This window comes from Castanea sativa, chromosome 6 (genome assembly GCF_040712315.1).
Source record: "Castanea sativa cultivar Marrone di Chiusa Pesio chromosome 6, ASM4071231v1".
Lineage (NCBI taxonomy): Eukaryota > Viridiplantae > Streptophyta > Magnoliopsida > Fagales > Fagaceae > Castanea > Castanea sativa.
In genome coordinates, this window is record NC_134018.1 from 23,750,396 (window position 1) to 23,774,014 (window position 23,619).

The following is a 23,619-nucleotide window of genomic DNA, read 5'->3' on the forward strand; positions in this document are numbered from 1 at the left end:
TTTTTGTTTGGTTATTTTATTTTAGTATATATTCTATGTGCGAACACTGAAGTCTTTTTTTTTTTTTTTTTTTTTATATAAAAAAAAAATCAAAAACCCGTGAAACTAACCCAAGTCGGACTCGGGTCCAATTCCAATCCTATCCAAATAAATAAGGCGTTGACCCATCCAACCAAAACCGATCTGGGTCCAACCCATATTCTGAGATCGGGTTATGTCTCTTCTGAGGTTGTCTCACGTTCCAACCCGGATCCTCCCTTCGGACTCTTCCTCAAACTCTACACACAGGTGGTTACAGGACACACAGCTTCTGCTACTACCTCTAGCTCTACCTCTGTAAGACCCAATTCTCCCTTTCTTTTTTTATCATTTACTTCCATTAATCTTTTAGCTTTCTTTCTTTCTTTCTTTCTTTATTGAGTTCTCATATTAATTGAATTTTGTTAATTGGATGATTGTTTGGTAGACCCACTTTTTATTTTGATTTACATGCTGAATTTATGGCTGTAGAGAAATTATGAGCTAAGATTGTGGTCCTTTGCTTTTATCTGGGTTTTGGATTTTGTTTATGCAAATTGGACGATAATTTTTTTTTTTTTTTTTTATTAAGGTTAGCAACTTATGTAAGCATAATTTGTTTTGAGGTTTTGATCCGAATTATGAGAGGGTCTTTCCTTGCGGGTTGAATGACCCGTTAGTTTCATGATTTGTGTTTGATCAAGTGCAGGCAAACACATTGGTTTTTGTTCTATTCCACTTGAGATGTGTACGTCAAACTATGGTTATTAGGAAGCTTGGATTTGAAATTAGAATCGTTCTTTTTTTTCTTCTTTTTTTTTATGTGAAAAATTACTACCATGTTTTGATAATGAATTTCTGTCTCTCTTCTTCTCCTCTCTCTCTTAAAAATGTTTTTTTGTTCACAATCCAAATTTGTTCGTGGTTTATGAAGCTGGAGAATCTTGTTGAAGTTCTGATCCCTAGTGTGTATATATTTATACACATATTTTTTTAATTTGGCAAGTTACACTCATAGTCATAGGTTGTCTTTTGAGCTAGAGTTCATTGACCTGTTATGTCATTATAAATCACTTGAAAGCATGCATATTGGGTTAGGGTTAATTGGGACACTTTTTTCATTTGTGATATATGTGAAATCACACTTGTGGAGTGTAGGCTCCCTCTCTCTCTCTCTCTGTTTTTTTTTTTGGAAGGGGGGTAGGTGTTGTGTCTACCTAGCTCTAGGTGTTATGATCTAAACTCATGCTTTGATTTGTTGGTAACGTCTTTTGGCATCATAGTACATATGTGTGATTAAATTGTGTCTTAGTCTTAGAAAAGGATTGGAAGAATTTAAATGACAGGAGAGATCTACGTCCCATTATGTAACTTGTATTTCTAATTGACCTCCAATGCAGCATAGCTCAATTAAGCCATAATGGCAACTAATTAGGGTTGGCTTGATCAGTCCCCTTTCAATTGATTTAATTTCCTGCATGTATCTTTCTTGTGTCTTCTTGAAATCTCTATTTTTGGTACTTCTACCTACATTACATGGATTGAAAAAAAAAAAAAAATTGTTTTGAAGTTCTAATGTTCTTGAGTTTAATTGCTTGTTGCTTGATGCAAATTTCATCAAGTTTAGGCACATATCTTGGGTTTAGGGTAGTTGACCTTGGTCTATATCATGGATTATACATAAAAAAAAGTTGGGTAACTTCTATCAAGCTCACTTGAGGTTTTACAAAATGACACCCAACCAAAAGAAAATATTGGACGAAATGACATAACTCTGTTGAGGTTCGTATAAATGTGACAAAGAAGGCCATAGCTGATTTTCCTAATGAAATATTTCATCAAAAAAAAAAAAAAAATTCCCACCCAAACTATGGACGAAATGATACTCCCCTCTTGAGGTTTGTATAAATGAATAGGAATCTTTTCTTGAAAATGGAATATTCCATTAAGGAAGTAACAGTGGGAGAGGGATTCTAGGAAGCGTGGACACGAGTACGAGTACGACATGACAATACGGCAATTTTTGAAAAAATAGGTTACGACATGGTGGGGATACGTATGTTAATTAATTATTAAATGTATTTTTTATTTATTTTTGGGTGATGCCAAAATCTGTAGTTGAGCTTCTAGCTTGCTGGCAAGATCAATTTGGTCGTCATTGAAATGGTCACATTTGGATGATTATCCCACATTGTTTGATGTGATGCATTTGGAGGGAAAAAAATAGTAAAAGTTTCGAAGATACCGAGCATTCTATGCCTGATCTCAAAATATTCTTTTTCTAAACTTTATTGGACTAGTTGACTGCCTTGAGGAATCTTTCCTTTTCTATGGTTGATTTATTAGATTTATGCAATTTTTGTAATTGATTATTTCACCCCAGTATATTTCATGTATTCTTCGGTGACTCATTTTTTCTAATATATATTATTTTGTTATTTATCTAAAAAAAATGTATTTTTATTTTAATATTTTTATTGTTAAGCATTTATTTTTCATATATACATATATTGTTAAACAAATATCAATTTAAGAGCAATAATGGATACTAAAGTGACTCCATGGCTATTAAATGATGTTTTAGAATACAATTTTTTTTTTTTGAAATCCAATGGTGAGTATTGATGACTAGATGACTTCTGCGCTGCCTCCTCCACCCCACCTCCACGCTCACCCCCAGCCAACACCACCTCCATCTCTTTTTCCCTTCCTACCACCATCACATATTCCTTCACCCTCTCCTTTTTCTTTCTTGTTCCCACAGCTTCCACCACCTTTTGGCTTTCTCCCATGCCCCTTTTTTTATTCCTCTACTTCAACATTGCCTATCCCACAATCACCTTCAATGCCTAGCTTTCCTTCATAGTCACCTTCAATGCCTAACCCTCCTTTAGTGCCTAAACCTCCTTTAGTGCCTAAACCTACATTCTTATCTGCTGCCCCTCTATCCCCCCCAAATATTTCCACCAAACCATCCTCACACTTTATCCCACCGACATCTTTGTCTGATCACGGAAGCAGCAAGGGATTTTTCATATTAACGCAAATATTTTCTCTCTCTTTTGATGGTGGGCAGTCTGATTCATTTGCTCATGAGAGTAGTGTCATGAGTTCTATTTGGGTAGGACGTAAAGGCATGGAATGGATTCTTTCTTGTTTTGCCAATATATGTGATTGGGTTTTGGGGAATGATTTCCTTTGTAAGCAACTCCAGGAAAATAATAATTTGTTAGAATTTTGTGGTAGATCGAATAAGGCTGGCCTCTTTGTGGTTATAGCGGTTTATTATGGTCGAGCTCATCGAGGTTGTGTGATACTAGAAAGCTCTAACCGTTCTGGGTGGTCTTTGTTTCAGAAAGAGTTAGGCTATTTCTTATCCTGTGAATAACTAAGGCTGTTGGTCGGGGTGACTCTAGAAAATGCTGGCAGTGTTGGTTTGGCAGCCAGTGGTGGCCTGAATGGGCAAAACATGCTTAATTATGGCAATCAACGGAATTCAAGGAATTTTGAAAATTTGGGAGTCAATTGGGTTGAAACGTGATTCACGGCGATTTTACCATTAATAGTTCTGTTATAAGTGGTAGACCCACACGTGCATTTTTCTGTTTTAATTCTTGGTCAAATTATATCCTAAATGTTTGTATAAATGACAGTCTTCACATTTCTATAAATGCAACAGATAAGTCCATGCTCTCTCACATATTTACTTCCCAAACAAAATGTTCACTTTTTTATCAAAATATTTCTACTCGTTTGTACAATCTCAAGGGGCCGTTTCGGCATGTGGGATTGGGTATAAGAAACTTGAGAATATTCAATCAAGCTTTATTAGAGAAATGGTTGTGGAGATATGGGACTGAGAGGGTACATCTTTGGAGGAGGGTTATTGACGCTAAGTATGGAAACAAATGGGGCGGTTGGTGTTCTTGCTCTATGGCGTGAGCCTTTGGAAATTTATCTGACGGGGATGGTTGATGTTTTCCCAGTTTCTTCAATTTGATGTGGGGGATGGTTTTATAGTGAAGTTTTGGCATGACGTGTGTTGTGGTGATTGCCCACTTAAGTTGGCTTTCCCGGAGTTATTTAGTATCACTCATAAAGAATTCATGATATATGATGTTCATCAGCTTTCTAGTGGGATGTTCATTTTTCTAGATTGGTCCAAGATTGGGAGTTGGAGCCTCTAGTTGCTTTTTTGGATCTTATCTATTCCAAGCCTATTAGGGTGGAGGGTATGGATAGGCCCTGTTGGAGACTTGCCAAGAGCAGGGATTTTGATGTTTGTAGTTACTATCACTCCCTATCCGCTCCTAATAGCATGTCTTTCTTGTGAAAATTGGTGTGGCGTTCGAAAGTCCCACTTAAGGTGGCCTTCTTTTCTTGGGCAGCTTCTCTAGGGAAAATTTAAGCCCTGACATTCTCTGGAAGAGTGGTATTATCGTTTTGGATTGGTGCTGCATGTGTAAGAGGTGTGGGGAGTTTGTGGACCGCCTTCTCCTACATTGTCCTATAGGTTATGAGCTGTGGACAATGGTGTTCTGTTTATTTGGGCTCCAATGGGTTATGCCAAAGAGGTTTATTTATTTGTTCGCAGCTTGGCAAGGATCTTTTGGAAGGCATAGAAATATAGCCTTTTGGAAGGCTATGCCACATTGCTTAGTGTGGTGCCTTTGGCGAGAGCGGAATGCCAAAAGTTTTGAGGGTTTTGAATGGTTTATCCTCGATGTTAAAGCGTTCTTCCTCCATACCTTGTTAGATTGGAATGTTGCTTTTCACCCTTCTCCTTGTTTTACTCTTTTAGATTTGGTTGAGCATTTTAGTTTGAGAGTTGTTTGTATTTCTCCTTGAGTACACTCCTGTTGTACCTAGATTTGTCTTTTTTAATAGAATTTTCGTTACTTAAAAAAAGAAAAAAAAGAAAAAAAACCTTGAGGGGGAGTGTCATTTATACAAACCTTAAGGGAGGGGAGTGTCATTTCGTCCATAGTCTAGGTTTTCTATTTTATTTTATTTTAATAAAAATTTCATTTGAAAAGTCAAGCGTGGACTTATTTGTTACATTTATAGAAACCTCAAGGGGAGTGTCTTTGGTAAAAAATTTGGGGGGCGTTGTTTTGATAAATCTCAAGGGAGATTGTTGTAATTTACTCTTTTTTTTTTTTTTTTGGTAAGATACAAACACATGTTGCACATAGTGGGTTTTGAACTCATGAACTTACCCTTCACCATTCATATGAAGGGAGGATGTGCTATTTGAGCTAGAGCTCATTAGTTTCTTGTGGCCTATTTGTTTTAGATTTTTTCCTTGACATTGATATTTTTTTTTTTTAATTGCTTTTATTATATGTCCATGAGCAACTAAACTAACAATGTTTTTGCCTGTTAAAATTTGGCTTCATTTAGAATAGTGTTCTAGAGTGCTTGTGTAGGTGCCCGAGTACATTACTTGTGTATAAAGGACTATGTAATTCCTATTTCTAATAAGGCTTTTTTACTTATAAAAAAAAAGAAAAAGAAAAAAAAAAAGAATAGTGTTCTAGAGTGTTTTTTGATTGGTAAGTTACACATGCACTCAATAGGTTTTGAATTTACAACCTTGTCCTCCTCCATCTACCCTTGTTGGAAGAGGAAGTGCCATTTGAGCCATAGCTCACTGGCTTGTGTTCTAGAGCACATTCTTACATTGTGATTGTTTTACATACATGTTATGATATGCATTTCTTACTTGCCTCATTTTTAACTTCATACTCAAGCAGGATTATTTCTTTGTTGCCTTTGGATTGATATTGTTATGTTCATGCTTACTATGTTGGTGTTTAATTAGTGAGGGATGGGTCTATTGTGGATGATTGGTTCTTGTGGCCATAGTGCATGCATATCATGTGTGGCGTGAAGTTATCTCGTTGTATGCATTATTGACCTTATTGATTGACAGTGGTTAGAAAGGAATGACTGCTTGTGTGCTTGTCTGTTTTGACTGTGTAGACAAGTTGTGGAGGAACATGGGAAGTTGTTTATTGTGCGCTCAAGATCTTTTGGCATCTTGTTGGATATAAACAACTTAAGCATAGCTATAGGCCAATAGTGAAGGTCTATGACTGTGCATCCAACCTCTTTGTCAAAATTCTGCTAGTTTAAGACTTGTATGCTTCCTGTTATTTTGGTAACTGATAATAACCTAGAATGATCTTCTCATGCCTGCCTTATAAATGCGAAAGCCAGATATGCGTTGGCTTGTGATGAATTGATATATGAAATATAAATACTAAATAGTGACTTTTATTTCTTCCGTGATCCGTATTTCATTTTCTGACTCTTCAAGTTTTGTGCGAACTGTACACTAAACACAGCCAGTCATAGGGGGTATTCTAACATGAAGTAATCCATCAAGGTGATTATTGGTGTATTTGGTTGTATAGACTATCTGTTTTCTGAAAATAGTAACATTCCGGAAGATTAGAACATAATGTGATTGCCAAAAGTTTTTATTATTATTATTATTATTATTATTATTATTTTATAATCTCTTGGCTAGCTTTGATGTAGAGTGCTTTAATTTTTATAATGTATTCTCATACTAGTCAGTGGGGAAGGGATATACAGAAATCATTAATAACAATAGGGATATTAATGCTTATATTAAGATCTTGTAGTGGGATTGGATTTTTTGCATCCATAATTTTTAAACCATATGGCATCTCCTCCCACTGTAAATAATAAGTAGAGGGTGAGATCAAAGTTTGAATCCAATATACGTGCATGTTTGCATGAGTTGTACTTGCCTATTAATAGAAAGAAAAGGTGTAGAAGAATTGAAATTTTTGGTAATGCCTGGTACTTCCAAAATGTGGAGAGATTACGAAAGTGTTTCTTTGGTATGGCATTTGCTACTTTTTAGGTGAGAGAACTGTTGGAAATATAAAAATTGTTGAGGACTTATCACGTGAAACTCATGTTATTCCTGCATAACTCCTTTGGCAACGATGGCTGAAGTGATAATATGGGACATGCTTGTCATTTAGCTGGCTGCTACAGTGGGAATATTTTCATTATTAGAGACTACATTACATCATGCGCAATTAGATTTTTGAGCCAATGGAGTTTTTGGTTCATTTTTGATAGGTAACCTTAGAGTCAAGGAATTTTTGTTCTCATGTAGAAAGGTGACTTGTAGGTTCTGTGTGTGTTTGGTATTCGTTGGTATAACAGACTAGATTGGATTAGATATAAAACAACTTATTCCATCCTGGATTGAATGCAATTTAAAAGAATTGCTATGCTTCATTGCTGATAGTTTGTCACTAACAGTAAAATTAATGTGTGTTTGGTATAGCTTATTTTGGTGAGATAAAAATAAGCTAGGGTTGACTAAAAGCTGTACCTAAAAAAAAAGTGAGACTGTAAAAGGCTGTGCCTAAATCAAATATATTGGCTTAATTTATTAATTAGGCCGTAACAAACGCACATAGTAGGAAGTGTATCTGTAATTAATGGTGGTTCATCATTGCCATGGCAGCAGCTGGCCATTGACGGTGAATTCTAGTGACTCATGAAGGTGGCCTGTGCTAATCCCGAGACCATAAACAGTGGACTTAAGGTAACCACTGTTTTCAATAAAATTATTCTTACTTATATATAAAAAAATAGTTTTATTAGAAATATTGAACATCTCGTACACAGGAGGCATACTAGATGTAAGAATAGCTAAATTTTAAAAGTACAATGACCTAGGAACTCCAAAAAGTTTGAGAAAGAAAACTTCCCTGGAGCTGATGACCACTGGTCCACTGGAACAAAGTTTTTGTAAAATGCAATTTCAAATCCGGTGTTGACCGCTCTCTCCATTCAAAGTTTCTGGCATTTCTCTCCCTTCAAATTCACCACATTAAATAGTGAGGAATGACCTTCCAAATCTCACTATTATGTCGTCACCCAAAATAACCTTGCCAAGTTGCTAGTAAATCCACCACCCTCCCTAGCATCACCCACTTAACCCTGAAAAGAGCAAAAACCATATTCCGTATCTCCTTAGCAATAGGGAAATGAAGCAGCAGATGATCCACTCTCTCCAGCCCTCTTCCACAATGAACACCAGCTCATGAGGACAATGTTGCACTTCCTCAAATTATTTTCTGTATGTATTTTTCACAATGAGGCAGCCTGAAGAGAGAATGCTGTCCTTGTTGGGATTTTAGGCCTTGTTTGGTTTGGAGGATGGAAATGTGGGGAGGACAAAAAAGTGAGAATATAGAAAAAGATTTTATTTTTCCACCATGTATGTTTGGTTGGGAGGATAGAAAAGTGGAAAGATGGAAAACTAATATAAAATTCTTTTGTTTGATTGAGAAAAAAAATGAGAGGATGGAAAAGATAGTTAGTATAATTATACTTTTATGCCCCTATCAATAAATCATTTTTTAAATAATTATATAGAAAATAAGAAGAAAAAGGCAAGAAGAAGAAAAGACAAAGATATAAAAGAAAGAAGGATGAAGGAAAAGAAGCAACATAGTGTGGCCATGTGTGGGTTGTTGATTTGGAGAGATTGGGCATTTGTGTAATTTTCTTTTCAAGCCCCCATATCCTCCGTATTTTCTCTCCAAATTGGAGAGATTGGTTTTTGGTGAAAAACACTCAGGACCCACCATTTTCTGCCACTTACCAAATAGTGGACAATGCAAGTTTTCTCCCCCACTTTTCCTTACTCCTTTTCCATCCGCCCACTTTTTTTTCCCCAAACATTAGGCTTCCAGATGCCTGTCCAAGGGAATGTCACATCTTCTCAATGGGCTAAAACTCTAAAATAGGAACAAACCTCAAAACCTTTTTGAGTAGACAGATTCCAACTTAGTTTATCATCTCCAAATCCCTGCACTTCAATGGATTTCCTAATGGACAGACTCATTGTGATATCTCAAATGATCCATTACCAGAGCTTCCTTATCCTAGCAATTCGAAATAACGCTTCCTTATCATAGCAATTCTAAAACTGAAAACTTATTGTTGAAAGTACTGTAAATAAAGTTAAAAGTTAGTTGAAATAGTATAATGGGGCCTATGAATAGTACCAAAAAGTGCAGTGAGACCCATAAATAATAGCAAAAATAAGCTGAATAGTGAAATAAATTTCATTTTTAAGTGGTATCCAAACGGAGGCTAAATAACTCATGGAACGACTCCCTAAGGGGTTCACCACCACACCAGGTATCAAGCCATAACTTTGTTCTTGTACCATCACCTACCTCAAACTTAATGAATTGAGAAAATTTAGTCCTCCCCTCTTGAATATACTTCCACAAACTAACCCCATACAGCCCTTTGTCATCTTTCTTGCACCAACCACCCCCAATGGGTTCATACTTCTGATCTACTACCCACCTCCACAATGCCCTCTTTCCTCACCACACTGTCACAACCGTTTCCCTAATAAAGCTTTATTAAATAAATAGTGGTTTTGAACAACCAGTTCCCCAATTTGGTATGGAGTATGAATTTTGTCCCAATTCTCCAAGTGGGATTTGGATTCCTCACTCAAGCCTTTTTAAAGAAAATCTCGTTGTAATCTATTTGATTGGATACATCTGCAAGAATTGGAAACAAAGACAAAAATATGTTGGTAAAATTGTAAGAGTACTTTTGAGCAGGGTAAGTCTACTCCCTTTGACAAATACATTCATTCCATCATGCTAATCTCCTCTCCATCTTCTCCAAAACAAAATTCCAAATAGTTCTTGCTTTGAATTTGGCACCCAAAGCTAGGCCTAAATATTTCATTAGGGATAACGTTTACACCTCCTATATCTTTTGATTGGGTGTGAATTTTGAAAATATAGTCTTTTGGATTGCATATTCTTTATGTTTTTAACATGCATGTCAAATTTCGATCAAATTGGATGTGATTTTTCATTCAATCAATGAACTTATTTTTTATGCATAATATTTTATCACAAAAACTTGAAATTTAAACATGTCATTGATGACGTAGCTATTAATCTTTGATCTTCTTGAAATTTTGCAAACATGAAGGATATAATAAGAATATGCAATTCAACAGTTGGGTTTTTAAAATTCACATCTAATAAAAAGATATAGGAGGAGTTTTTAAGGGTTTTTCTCCAAATTAGTTTGGAGAGAAATCTTTTGAAAGAAGCCGTTTTGCACCCCCAAAATATTTACCAATCCTGCCGAATTGGTCACATCTGACATCCCCTACAGGAACCAGGTCAGATTTGCCCAAATAAACTTTTAGACCCAATAGCTTCGAACCAAGTAAACAGAATTTTTTTTTTTTTTTTTTTTTTTAAGGCAAGTAAACAGAAATTTCAGATGCCAATTCTGTCTTGATTCAGCTTCACGAAAAATCAGTGTATCATCTGCAAATAGAAGGGGAGAAATTATGAGGTCATTTTTCTTCCTATTGTCAACTTTAAATCTGGACAAAAGACCTCCTATCGCCTTATCCATCACTCTACTCAATGCCTTCATGACTATTACAAAAAGCAAAGGGAACAACGGATCACCCTGATGTAATCCTTTGGTGCTCTCCAAAAAGCCGCACTGGCTTCTGTTAACTTAAGACAGAAAGCATACAATGTAGATTCAAAAAGAAATACATCGCCTCCATTTCTCTGGAAAACCACACCTAGGCAGTATCTGAGGAGGGAGAGTTGATTAATAAAATTATTGAATGTTTTAAGCATAGAGGCATGTTGGCTTTTGTGGGTTCATTTCGTTCTCTGCTTTGCTTCTTTTCTTTCTCTAAGTTACTGTTTACGGAGACTGTTCATACAGCCCCTGAACATCATAAAAGCTTCTCTAATTCTTCTTCTTTTCAACCCCAAAGTAAGCCCTTTCTTTTATCCATCAAAACCCTAAATTTCCACATGCTAACTTCTACCAAATAGGCCTCAAATAACTCATCAAACCACCTTTTTATTCTTAACACAACCTCATAACCCTAAGAGAGAAAAGAAAAGAAAGTTTTCTGTTAAAATTTTCTTCCGCCAACTGCTAGACAAAATTTTTCATAACAGATAATGGTGACTAACATATAATTAGAGTCCTAGTATAAGGTTTTTTCTCAAGATTATGAACAATCAAAGAAGACTTTGAACCACTTATGTGAAAAGGTAAATTCAATGGACAAGAAGGTTAATTCAATAGAAGCAGGGCTGGAAGACTCATCAGCTATGAAAGAAACTTTGGATAAGCGGGAAGTTGCTGTTTTGGGGGTCATGTATCGGTGTAGTTTACTCTCCAAGGGTGGGTCCAAAGGGCCTTGCTTTGGTGGGGGTCCACTTTATAAAAAAAAAATCTTGGTAGAATCACAACTTATTAAGAACTTAGATATTCTAAGTAGCCTACTTTATCCCACCCTTGTTGACAAAAATTGCGCCCATTACCACTTCAAAAATTGATGGATGCAGTGCCAACAACTTACTGCCGCAGCAGCCTCAATTGCATATCGGTTCAGTACCTCAAGTGTGGCCTCAAAGAGGCTGTCATATCAGAGTGGCTGAGATATCAGTGGGTTGGAGAAGAATTTTTGGGTCAAATCATAGAATGTACTGAAAACCCCCCTCCGAGAAAAAAGAAGAAAAAGAAAAAAGAAAGGAACTTTCAAAACCTTCAATGATCCTAATAAATTCCAATTACAACTATGAAGCTTTGAAGGTGTCAGCTGGGTTGGTTGACCAAGTCTCTTGGTTAGAGTATAAAAGACCTGGCCCAAAATTTTTTATTTAGGTTTTGGGGTTGGGTTGGCTGGGTAGAGGGATTGGAGGCCTTGTCCTGAAGCACTCAACGTGGCTCTCTCAATGGATCGAAGAACAAGAATTGAAAAGGGAGAGAGAGGAAAAAAATTTAAAAGATTCTTCTCTACAAGAATGGACCTAAGAACAAGAATTGAATAGGGAGAGAGAGAAAAAGAATTTAAAAAGATTCTACTCTACAAGGTATTGAGGACGTTTTCAAAATTTTCGATGACAATTGTCAAATTTAATTTCTGGTGAAACTGTCAGTGAAGATTATTAAGGAATTAACTGATTGATGGTTTGATTTTTGTTTTGCTACTGTCAAGTATCCAGTACATCGGTTTCTCCAGCTGGATTATAAAATGATGGATTTAGGGTAGAATTTACTCGTGTTTTGCTTAGTCCTGCAATTTATTCTGAAGTGACTTTCTATTGTAATTTGGGTGGTTCAACCACTTGCATCTCTTTGAAATAGAGCATTCTAATCATATCTTTAAAGAAATTTTTGTTTTTCAAAAGAATCACAACTTCATTGGGTTGTCAATATTCAAGGTTCATAATATTTATGTGCTAGGAGTATTTGCTTATTTGTATCCACTTCATTGTGCAGACTTCAGTAAAACTCAAGCCTATGTGATGGAATTATCAAATGATTTAGCTGTGAAGAAACCAAAGAGGTTGACATCTGTTGTTTGGAATCACTTTGAGAGGGTCAGAAAGGCTGATATTTGTTATGCTGTTTGTATACATTGTAACAAGAGACTCAGTGGATCAAGTAATAGTGGAACGACACATCTAAGAAACCACTTGATGCGATGTCTAAAAAGATCATCCACTATTGATGTGTCTCAACTACTTGCAGCAAAGAGAAGGAAAAAAGATACAACTGTGAGCCTTGCAAATATCAGTTTTGATGAAGGACAGAGAAAAGATGACTATATTAAGCCAACAATTTTGAAATTTGATCAGGAACAGAAAAAGGATGAAATTTTTAACCTTGGAAGTGGTAGGTTTGACCAAGAGAGGAGTCGGATTGATCTTGCTCGCATGATTATAGTACATGGTTACCCATTGGCCATGGTTGACCATGTTGGATTCAAAGTATTTGTCAAGAATCTTCAGCCGTTGTTTGAGGTTGTGCCAAATAATTCTGTTGAGCAAGCTTGTATGGAAATTTATGGTAAAGAGAAACTGAAAGTGTACGAGACTATAAATAAATTGCATGGCAGAATTAACCTTTCCGTTGAAATGTGGTCTTCACCAGAAAATGTTGAGTACTTGTGTTTGACAGCACATTATATTGATGAGGATTGGAAACTGCAGAAAAAGATTCTGAGTTTTGTCACACTTGATTCTTCTCATACTGAAGACATGCTTTCTGAAGTGATTAATAAGTGCCTGATGGACTGGGATGTTGACCGTAAGTTGTTTGCCTTGACATTTGATAATTGTTCCACGGATGATGACATCGTCATAAGAATTAAAGAACAAATCTCTCATAAAAGGCCTCTTTTAAGTACTGGTCAGTTGTATGATGTGCGATCTGCTGCACATGTTTTAAACTCAATTGTTCAAGATGCTATGGAAGCATTGCGAGAGGTGACCCAAAAGATTAGAGCAAGTGTCAAATATGTTAAAAGTTCACAGGTAACACAAGGAAAGTTTAATGAGATTTCACAAGAAGTTGGAATCAACAGTGAAAAAAACTTGCTTTTTGATTGTCCAATTCGATGGAACTCAACATATCTCATGCTTGAAACGGCCTTAGAATACAGGGGTGCATTTTCTCTCTTGCAAGAGCACGATCCTGACTACATATCAGCTCTAACTGATACAGAGTGGGAATGGGCTAGTTCTGTTACTGGTTACTTAAAACTTTTTCTTGAAATCACTAATGTATTTTCTGCCAACAAATTCCCAACTGCGAATATGTATTTTCCTGAGGTATGTGATGTTCACATCCAATTGATAGAATGGTGCAAGAGCCCAGATAATTTTCTTAGTTCCATGGCAGTGAAGATGAAGGCCAAGTTTGATAAATATTGGAGCAAGTGCAGTTTGGCTTTGGCAGTAGCAGCAATCTTAGATCCTCGATTCAAAATGAAGTTAGTTGAATATTACTATTCTCAGATTTATGGTAGTACTGCTTTGGATCGTATCAAGGAAGTTTCTGATGGTATAAAGGAACTTTTCAATGCATACTCTATCTGCTCAACATTGGTTGATCAAGGTTCAGCTTTGCCTGGTAGCAGCTTACCTAGTACTAGTAATGACACTAGAGATAGACTAAGGGGTTTTGACAAATTTCTTCACGAAACTTCTCAGAGTCAAAATGCAATATCAGACTTAGATAAATATTTAGAGGAACCAGTATTTCCTCGTAATTGTGATTTCAACATATTGAATTGGTGGAAAGTTCATATGCCAAGGTACCCTATCCTGTCCATGATGGCACGTGATGTTCTTGGGACTCCTATGTCGACTGTGGCACCTGAGTCAGCATTTAACATTGGAGGTAGAGTGCTTGATCATTGTAGAAGTTCATTGGATGCAAATACTCGACAGGCTTTGATATGCACACAAGATTGGTTGCGGATGGAACCAGGGGGTATGTGCACCAAATTTTAACTATGCATATTTGAATTTTACTTTGAACCATCTTAACTGGTAGTTTATTTCTATTAACCTTCTACTCTCCTGTATCAGATGTCAATTCATCCTCAAGCCTTTCTCCCCTACCACTTCTCATTGAACCAAGTTAATTTGTCTAGGTATGTTTCTGTTGGTTTTGTAATCATGCATTCTCCCCAAAATATTTACTTTTCTGGTGTTAACTATGTAAGTGCGACTAACTTATTTTTGGTTTGATGGTATTGTCATGCAAGGTTAATGGAACGTTCGGCTGAAAAGATAGCGTCTGATTGTTATTTACACTCGGGCCTTATTCTAGAAGCTCATGTGGTGTTAATCAAATCTATATTTCTTTTGAATGTTCATATGTCACAATTAGATAAATTGCTGAGTACTTCTAGCTGTTTATTAAGAAGCAATGTACATTTTATGAGAGCAATTAGATCCTTACAATTATGCTTAAATTAGAGGGACCCTCTGTCTCTCTCTCCAAAGAAAAGGTTCTTCACCCCTTCCATATATTTCTCCAGGTGTGAGCTCTTGCTTTCAGGATGTGTATCCTCTCCCTTTTTATTGAAACTAGTCACGGACCCACACATTGCGTATGATAATTTTTTTAGGGTCGTTTTATTATTATTATTATTATTATTTTGCAATTTGGACTAAATTTAATGAAGAGTAATGCATTTCATATCATATTTATCACAGCTTAAGTTTTTTTAATTATTGTAGAATTGTTTTATTTAATTTTTTTAAACATTAATTCTATCATAGTCGGTTGACTAATTTGTACATCTCCTAGTTAATCGAGCACATTTTGCATGTTACAAATAATTTCTCATTTCCATAAAGGGGCATTGACAATCACAATGACTTACTTCAATATTTTTGCATGCTTGATTATTTGGGATGTAAAATGTGTTTAATTCAAAAGTTGCATGTCGAACGATTTGCCGACTGTTTTGGAGCAGTTGATTTCCATCTAGTTGATTTATAATTGATAACAATTGTTGTTTTCCCTAATCATTCAATTCATATAACAAATGGTAAATGGGGATTCTCTGATACCAATAGTAATAGTCATAGTAATCCGACGAAATATTGTGGTCTTCAAAAAAAAGAAGAAGAAATATTGTGGACATTGTATGCTTCTATCATGGAAGTTGAATGACGACTCTCCATTAGCACGTGGAAACATGCATGCGATTATTTTTTTATATATATAAGCATGGGTTATTTTACTTGTAACAAATGGTAAATGAGAACTTTGAACTACCGCATCGTTTGTCTTGATGTAAAATATTTTCAAATATAATAATTTATATGTAAAACATTTTTAGTAAAATAATTTCAAGTATTTGGTATGACAAGTAAAATTTTCAAACAAACTATCAAAACCGATGGCTCAACATTGCAACCACTAGTGCTCGAAGTCTAGTGACCAGACTACTAGAATCGAAAGTAGTAATGGCTCATGAGACCAAATTGTTGACAAGCACTGTCGAAGAGGTATCTTCAGTGACTGAACTACCAACTTCAGTCGACAAAACGTCTTTGGTTACTAGACATTTGGCACTGATTGTGTTGCGACATCTTTGGCCACCAAATTGTCAACACCAGTTGCCAATGAGGCATCTCTAGCCATCAAGCTGCCATCATCAATTGCCGATGAGATATATCTTGCCACCAGACCGCCAACATAGATCGCAAAGCAAAGTCATCGACCACTGGATTGTTGGCACTAATCACTGAAGTAGAGTCTCTAAACACTAAACCGCTGACACTAGTCACGGAACAGAGTCACTAGACACTGGACTAACGACACTTGTCAACGAAGTAGAGTCTTTGGCCATTAAATTGTTGTCACCAGTCGTTGGAGCGAAGTCTCCGATCACAACTGCCATAATCGGTTTCTGGAGTGAAGTCTCCAGCCACCAAACTACCAGCATCAGTCGTCGAAGCGATGTCTCCAGCCATCAGACCAGTGACTTAGTGACCAGATGGGGAAGGGAAAGCCAACGTGTTTTTGGAAAATATTTTACCAAATTTTCAAAGGTAAAACATTTCACAACTTTTTATAAAGGATTTTACTGTCAACAAAAAATATTTTACAAGTTTGACTATATTTTACCTAGAAACACTTGAAAATAGGAAAATATTTTCCAGAAATATTTTACTTCAAAATAAATGGAGCAAAATTGAAATACTATTGACAATCTTTGCTTCTATAGATGTTGAAATAGATCTAAGAATGAGAAGAAGATAGATATGGATGACTGTGTTTGGTTACAAGTTTTAGATATACTTGTAGGAGTATTGTGGGCTTGCTGACTAGAAATGTGAATTTTTTATGAGTTGGCAAAGGACACATCACCTTGTAAGAAGTACACAATTTACTGTAGTTATAAATGGGTGGGTTGGGTTATAAATGGATTGAGTCATACATGGGTTGGGTGTGTAATTAGTCATTTATCCATTTATGACCCGTTTATATATAAATTAATTACCCATTACCCGCCCAACCCATTTGTTAAGGACATATTTTATGTAATTGGCTAATCCGTTAGCAAAATGCACTCTACTTGTAATTGGTTAGATTTATGATGGGTTTAGTACTTCAAGAAACAAGAGTTCAAGTTAAGTATTAAAGTCATGAAGATTGGACCAAAAAACAAGTGTAGAAAAGCTGTTCATTAAAGCTCGACAGATATCTCGACAGAAATAGTATCTATTAAGACTTAATGAAGAAAGCTCGACAGAAACTGAATCTATCGAGATCTACAAAATCAAAATTTCCAGATCTGATTTTCGACCCATGCTGAAATATTTGTGTAGGGTTTCTTTTCTCACGACTCTAGACATATATAAGGCTTATTTTAAAGGCCGTCATAGTGGGTATGCACATAGAGAACATATGAAAAAGTGATTGAGTGTCTTATTCTCTCTGCAAGAAGTTACTGCATCTTTTGCGCCTTAGGGCTTTGTAACCAAGTACTTCTTGATCTTCATTGTTGATGAAGTGAAGAACTTTGCAACCAACAACATCTTCTTCAAGTTGCTGGAGTTAGTCACGTATTGAGATCCGTGCATCATTGGTTAGTTACATACTGGGATTTGTGCAAAAGAGTGGTGTTCATATATTGAAGAGTTTAGAGGTTCTGAAGCGGTAGAAGATTTCTGCTATATGTTCATCTACGGGGATTGTAGCGTTTAGGGATAAAGGTTTTGTACTAGATTTGAAACTTCTCTTTATTATAGTGGATTGCTTTTCAGGAAGGTTTCCTCTCAGGTTTTTTTTTTTTTTTTTTTCTATTAAACTAGTTTATTTTATTGGTTTTCCTAGGTCATCATATCTTGTCTTATTTACTATTCCATTGTACATGATATTGATGTTAGTTTGCTTTAACAAGGTTTATTCATAATAAATCTAATTAACAACTTGAGTTTAAAACTTGTAAATTCTATCAATCGGGGTCTAAATTTTGCAACAAGTGGTATCAGAGCGGGTACACTCTAATTAGATTAATTTCCTGAGTGTGATCCTTGACCCCTGTTGTCATGGATCGTGGAAAATACCTTTTGATTCCTCCTTTATTTGATGACACTAATTATGCGTACCAGAAAATTCGTATCAAATTTTTTTGTAGGATCTAGGTGAAAAAGTATGGCAAGCTGTCGAGGTTGGCTGGATTAAGCCAAAGGAAGCGCCGGTGGATTGGGATGAAGCAACAATCAAAACGGAAAATTTCAATAGTAAAGCCTTGAATGCTTTGTTTAGTAGGGTGACCAATGAGGAATTCAAGAAAATATCATCCACGGAAGCTGCCAAGGAAGCATGGACTATTCTTGAGACCACCTATGAAAGTACCAAGGCAGTAAAGACTGTGAAGTTTCAACGACTCACTAGTAGTTTTGAAGAAATAAGAATGGAGAAGGATGAGACCTTTGATGAGTTCTATGCTAAACTCAAGGATATTGTGAATTCTGCCTTGAACCTTGGAGAATCTATAGTAGGATCCAAAATTGTTAGGAAAATCCTTAGGTCCTTACTTGAAAGATTCCATGCCAAGATCACTGTCATTGAAGAAGTGAAGGACATTGATCAAATTCCTTTAACTGAGCTTGTAGGGAACCTTCAAACCTATGAGATGAGATTAGGTTTAATGGGAAAATGTGGAATAAGTAGAAACTTGGTTTTTAAGGATATAGAGGAAGAGATTGATGACTCTAAAGATAAAGATGAAAGGGAAGATGAAAATGAAGATGATGGTGAGAATGAGGATTAACCTTTATAGCTAATGAGATTATCAAGCTTCTTTAATATAGGAAAAATGATAAGGACAAACCTCTTAGGAAATCTAAATCCTCTAGGAAGGGCAAGAATGAAAAACCCACCATCCAATGCCATGAATGCAAAGGTTTTGGTCATATGAGAATAGAGTGCCCAAATTATCTTATGAAGGAAAAGACCAAGAAGTCAAAAGATAAAGGGTTGGTTGCTACCTAGAGTAATACTGAGAATTCTGATGAGTATGTGGATGAATGTGGTCACTTTATGGGTTTTGCTGCCACAACCGATAAGGTGATTATGGAAAGTGCTAGTGACAATGAGGATTCTTCTGATGATGAAGTACCAAAGAAGTTAACCCTTCAGGAAGCCTATGATAAGCTATGCATTAAATTTATAAAATCTGAAAAGACTTCTCATCTTTATAGAAAAGAGCTTAATGAGGTAAAAATTAAAAGAGCTGAACTGTTAGTCAAACTAGACGAGACTACAAGGTTAGTTGAGACTCTTGTTGTGGAGAACACCTCATTAGAAGAGAAGGTTAAGAATCTCGAGGTTGAGCTTAGTGAAGCTAGAACTCAAATGGAAAGGATGTTTAGTGCAAAGCTTGATGAAGTATTGAGTGCTTAAAAGCCTAGTTCTGATAAGACAGGCTTAGGATATGTTGTTTCTTCCGGCCCCTCCTCTTCCATGGCTTCTGAATTAAAAACTGTTTTTGTGTCCCAATCTAAAAAAGGTGATAAAGGTAAGAAATCCATAACTGATTTGTCTAATTCTAAACCCTTTGTTAGACCTCACTCTAGGAAGTCTAGTAGTCCTAAAACTACTCATGTTTGTCACCATTGTGGTCTTTTTGGACACATTCATCCTAATTGCTTTAAGTTGTATCCTTAAAAGCAAGTGTCCAAACAATCACAGGTTTCCTCTCAAGGAACTAAATCTTTTTTTGGAGAGTTATTAAAAGTTTTAAGCTTTTTAACTCAATTTCAAGAGAATTCTAAATCTTCTATGTCCTTTAGTAGACATACTAGGACACATGCATTTTCATCTTCACGGCCAAAGACTCGTGCTGTATGGGTGAGAAATGAGTCTAAGGCTTAATTGTCTTTTCTATCTGTCCTCTACTTTAATTCTTTCTATCTAAAGTAGGAATTTCTTGCTTGATTTCTTATTAGTTTTTGGAATCATGCTTTCATGCATCTGCATTTTTCTTTCATGCTTTCATATTATTTGTCTGTTTTTGTTTGGTTGTTTTGTTTTTATTTTGTTTTGTTTTCAAAATTAAAAAAGTAAAAAATTAGAAAAATGCAAAAACATTGTATATTTGTGTATATTAGTACTTATGTACCTTGGATGACCATTGAAACAAAGTTTTCTAAATTTTGTATCTCTTGTAGCTTAGATGAGCATCTCAATGCACAACTAAGCAAGTGAGTTTTGTGGCTCGTGTTTGTGATGAGTACGATTAAGATAATCTCTTATATCTCATACTCATATCACTTTTTTTGACAGGAATGACTAGAAAATCCTAAGAGAAATGCATAAATAACCATCTCACCACTAAAACCCGCCAATTATGAATAAAATCTATGTGCTTCGGCATAGTAAAATTGTGATGTTTTGGCTTACATAATTGGGTATTTGTTCTCTCTTTTCTGTGCCCATGCATTATATGTTCAAAAAGAAGATATGCAAAGAAAAATCAAAAGCAAAACAAATCAAAATGCTTTTAAATATGATTGCAAGCATGTTTCTAGGAGATGTGGGAATTATAGGATGTTCCTTAAAGGTGATAGTCCCCATCAAGCAGTTATGATTATGTGTGAGTGTATTTGATTTTCTCATATCTCAAATCGTCATAATATGAGACACTTATGCACTCTTGCTATGTTTTCCACACACAACGCGCAAATTTTTTGCTACTTTTGATACATGTGCAAGTACAATGTAATTTGGCCATCACAAGGAATACATGTGTTAATATATGCTCACTATACTGTCTTAACTTCTTTTTGAAATATAGAATCGGTTAGACTTGTTGTGTGTGTGTGTGTGTGTTTGGATCTCTGAATGCTTTGCATATATGTTGAAAGATGTTTTGAGAGCTTAATATATTGATTGGATCTCTGTTTGAGTTGCTTGTTGTATTCATCTTTATGTGTTTTTTCTTTCTTTGAAAACACCTTTTCTTCAAGCTTGATAGCTTCTCGACAAATCCTCGACAGATTCTCTTCTATCGAGCCCTTCTTTTTTCTTTTCTTGACAGATCTTGACAAACCTCGATCCATCGAGATTTCTGGGTTTTCTCTCAATAGAATCTCAACAGCTTCTCGATCTGTCGAGACCCTCTTGCATGCATTGTTTTTCACATGTTTTGCATCTTTCTATTACCTTGTCATCCATAACATCTTGTTTCATTACATTCATACATTTTTATGGATTCATTTTGCCCCTTTGATCATCTTTGATCATCTTTATGTTTCCTGGGTGAAGTTTAATAACTTCTTGTACCCTTTGTCAATCATGACAAAAAGGGGGAGAAAATGTGGTTTCTTTTTAAGATTCTACATATTACAGGAAGAAATACATGCCTTTGTAAGGGTGAGTGTTCACCTCCTTGTTGTTTTAAGATCTTCTTTTAGCTTCTTGTACATCAGTCTTATGACCATTTTTACATACATTGTGTTTATCTTTGCTATATATATATATATATATATATATATATATATATATGGTGTATGTCATCTTCACCAACCTCTACATGTGTTGTTTCTTTTTTCTCTTTATACACATGTTTCTTTATGTTCGCAATCTTCATTTCTATTTCACACATGATGCCTTGATGAGTTTTGTTTAAGTGTTTCAGAAAGACAAGTTATGAAAGTCTATCTTTCCATGAACTCTTTTCTTGCAAAGTTTTTCAAGAGTTTGTAGTAGGGATAGATTTATTTTGTGATACAACAAGTGGTTATGAGTTTAGTGATTTAAGACTTCTCTCATGATTATTTGTTTTATTGTGGTTTTGTCACGGATTGTCAAACAGTGAGATTGTTAAGGACATATTTTATGTAATTGGCTAATCCTTTAACAAAATGCATTTTACTTGTAATTAGGTAGATTTAGGATGGGTTTAGTACTTCAAGAAACAAGAGTTCAAGTCAAATATTAAAGCCATGAAGATCGAACCAAGAAACAAGTGAAGAAAAGTTTTTCATTAAAGCTCGACAAATATCTCGACAAAAACAGTATCTATCGAAACTTAATGAAAAAAGCTTGACAGAAGCTGAATCTGTCGAGATTTACGAAATCAAAATTTCCAAATCTGATTTTTGGCCCATGCTGAAATATTTGTGTAGGATTTCTTTTCTCACAATCCTAAACATATATAAGACTTATTTTAAAGGTTGTCATAGTAGGTATGCACATAGAGAACATATAAAAAAGTGATCGAGTGTCTTATTCTCTCTACAAGAAGTTATTGTGTCTTTTATGCCTTAAGGTTTTGTAACTAAGTACTTCTTGATCTTCATTGTTGATGAAGTGAAGAACTTTGCAACCAACAACATTTTCTTAAGTTGCTGGAGTTAGTCACGTACTGGGATTCGTGCAAAAGGGTGGCGTTCATATATTGAAGAGTTTAAAGGTTTTGAAGTGGTAGAAGGTTTCTACTGTATGTTCATCTACGGGGATTGTAGAGTCTAAGGACAAAGATTTTGTACTAGATTTGAAACTTCTCTTCATTATAATGGATTCCTTTTTTTGAAGGTTTCCTCCTAAGTTTTTTACTGTGAAACTAGTTTGTTTCATTGGTTTTCTTGGGTCATCATATCTTGTCTTATTTACCATTCTGTTGTGCATGATATTGATATTAGTTTATTTTAACAAGGTTTATTTATAATAAATCTAATTAACAACTTAGGTTTAAAACTTGTTAATTCTATCAACCGGGGTCTAAATTTCCCAACACCATTTAATTAGTAACCTACCAATTTAATCCAATATGACTCAAATAACTCTAAACTAGTTGAATAGCCTATATTGACTTCCAAACCAAAATACCCTTAAATACCCCTACACTTCCAAATTATCAATATACCCTTGGACATCCAAAATTACCAAAATACCCCTAGAATGTCCAAGATTACACAAAAGACACTAAAAAGCCAAAAATTCCCAAGACACCAACATTTGATTAGCAAAAAATATCATTTTTTTCCTTTTCCTAATGGGCAAATCAATAAGTCAATTTTTTTTTTATCTCAATTTTTTTTATAAGACAATATCATGTCCAAAAATTAATTTCTTGGTAATACAATGTAATATTTCTTGATAAGACAATATCATGCCCAAAACATCAATTTCTTCACTCCAAGGAAAACGATGTGATAACATTAACAGAAACAGGGGAGGATAAAACTCTATTTGTTGCATCTAAGGAAGCATTATAAAAATCATCATTATAAAAATCATCTAGTGTTTAAAATATAAGAAAAACTTGTAGACCATTGAAACAAGATGACTTGTAGACCATTGAAACAGCACTAAATCAAAATGAAGGAGGAAGAAACATAACAAGTAATTTTAAACTAGAACCGTCTGAATGAGACCAATTAGAAACTTTTGCTTCTGTATGTACAGAGCATAGCACCAAAGGAATAACACACATACGAATATACCCAAGAGAGAGAAATTGAAAATAAGTAAAGGTCTAAAAGACTACAAGAATATACCTCAGGTTGATTATAAGCAGCTGAATGCTCAAAAATAAGACAAATAATTACTAAAAAGAGCACAATTCTGAAAGAACTATATTAAAAATAAGATATAAATATACATCTGATTGAGAACAAGATTGAGAAGAAAAAAACAATGAATAGAAAACCCCTTTCCATCCTATAGAGCAGAACTATATTAAAAATTACATTTGTA

The 23,619-nt window shown here is 35.2% G+C and overlaps 1 protein-coding gene across 2 annotated transcripts; it reads left to right on the forward strand.

Annotated features, from left to right (window-relative positions):
• The first annotated feature begins 176 nt into the window (after positions 1 to 176).
• On the forward strand, positions 177 to 15,013 carry LOC142640842 (zinc finger BED domain-containing protein RICESLEEPER 1-like). 2 transcript variants are annotated; one of them, XM_075815140.1, is made up of 5 exons: positions 177 to 336; positions 7,535 to 7,615; positions 12,382 to 14,379; positions 14,478 to 14,542; positions 14,657 to 15,013. In XM_075815140.1, the coding sequence occupies exons 3-4, from the start codon at positions 12,408 to 12,410 to the stop codon at positions 14,531 to 14,533; spliced, it is 2,028 nt and encodes a 675-aa protein (XP_075671255.1). In that variant the 5' UTR covers positions 177 to 336; positions 7,535 to 7,615; positions 12,382 to 12,407; the 3' UTR covers positions 14,534 to 14,542; positions 14,657 to 15,013. The 2 variants fall into 2 exon arrangements, with proteins under 2 accessions (XP_075671255.1, XP_075671254.1); XM_075815139.1 differs by lacking the exon at positions 7,535 to 7,615.
• Positions 15,014 to 23,619: the final 8,606 nt, after the last annotated feature.

Coding starts and splice junctions, on each gene's coding strand:
- LOC142640842 (XM_075815140.1), top strand. CDS start 12,408: ATGGAATTATCAAATGATTTAGCTGTGAAGAAACCAAAGAGGTTGACA. Junction 14,380..14,477: donor GTTGCGGATGGAACCAGGGG/GTATGTGCACCA, acceptor CTCCTGTATCAG/ATGTCAATTCATCCTCAAGC.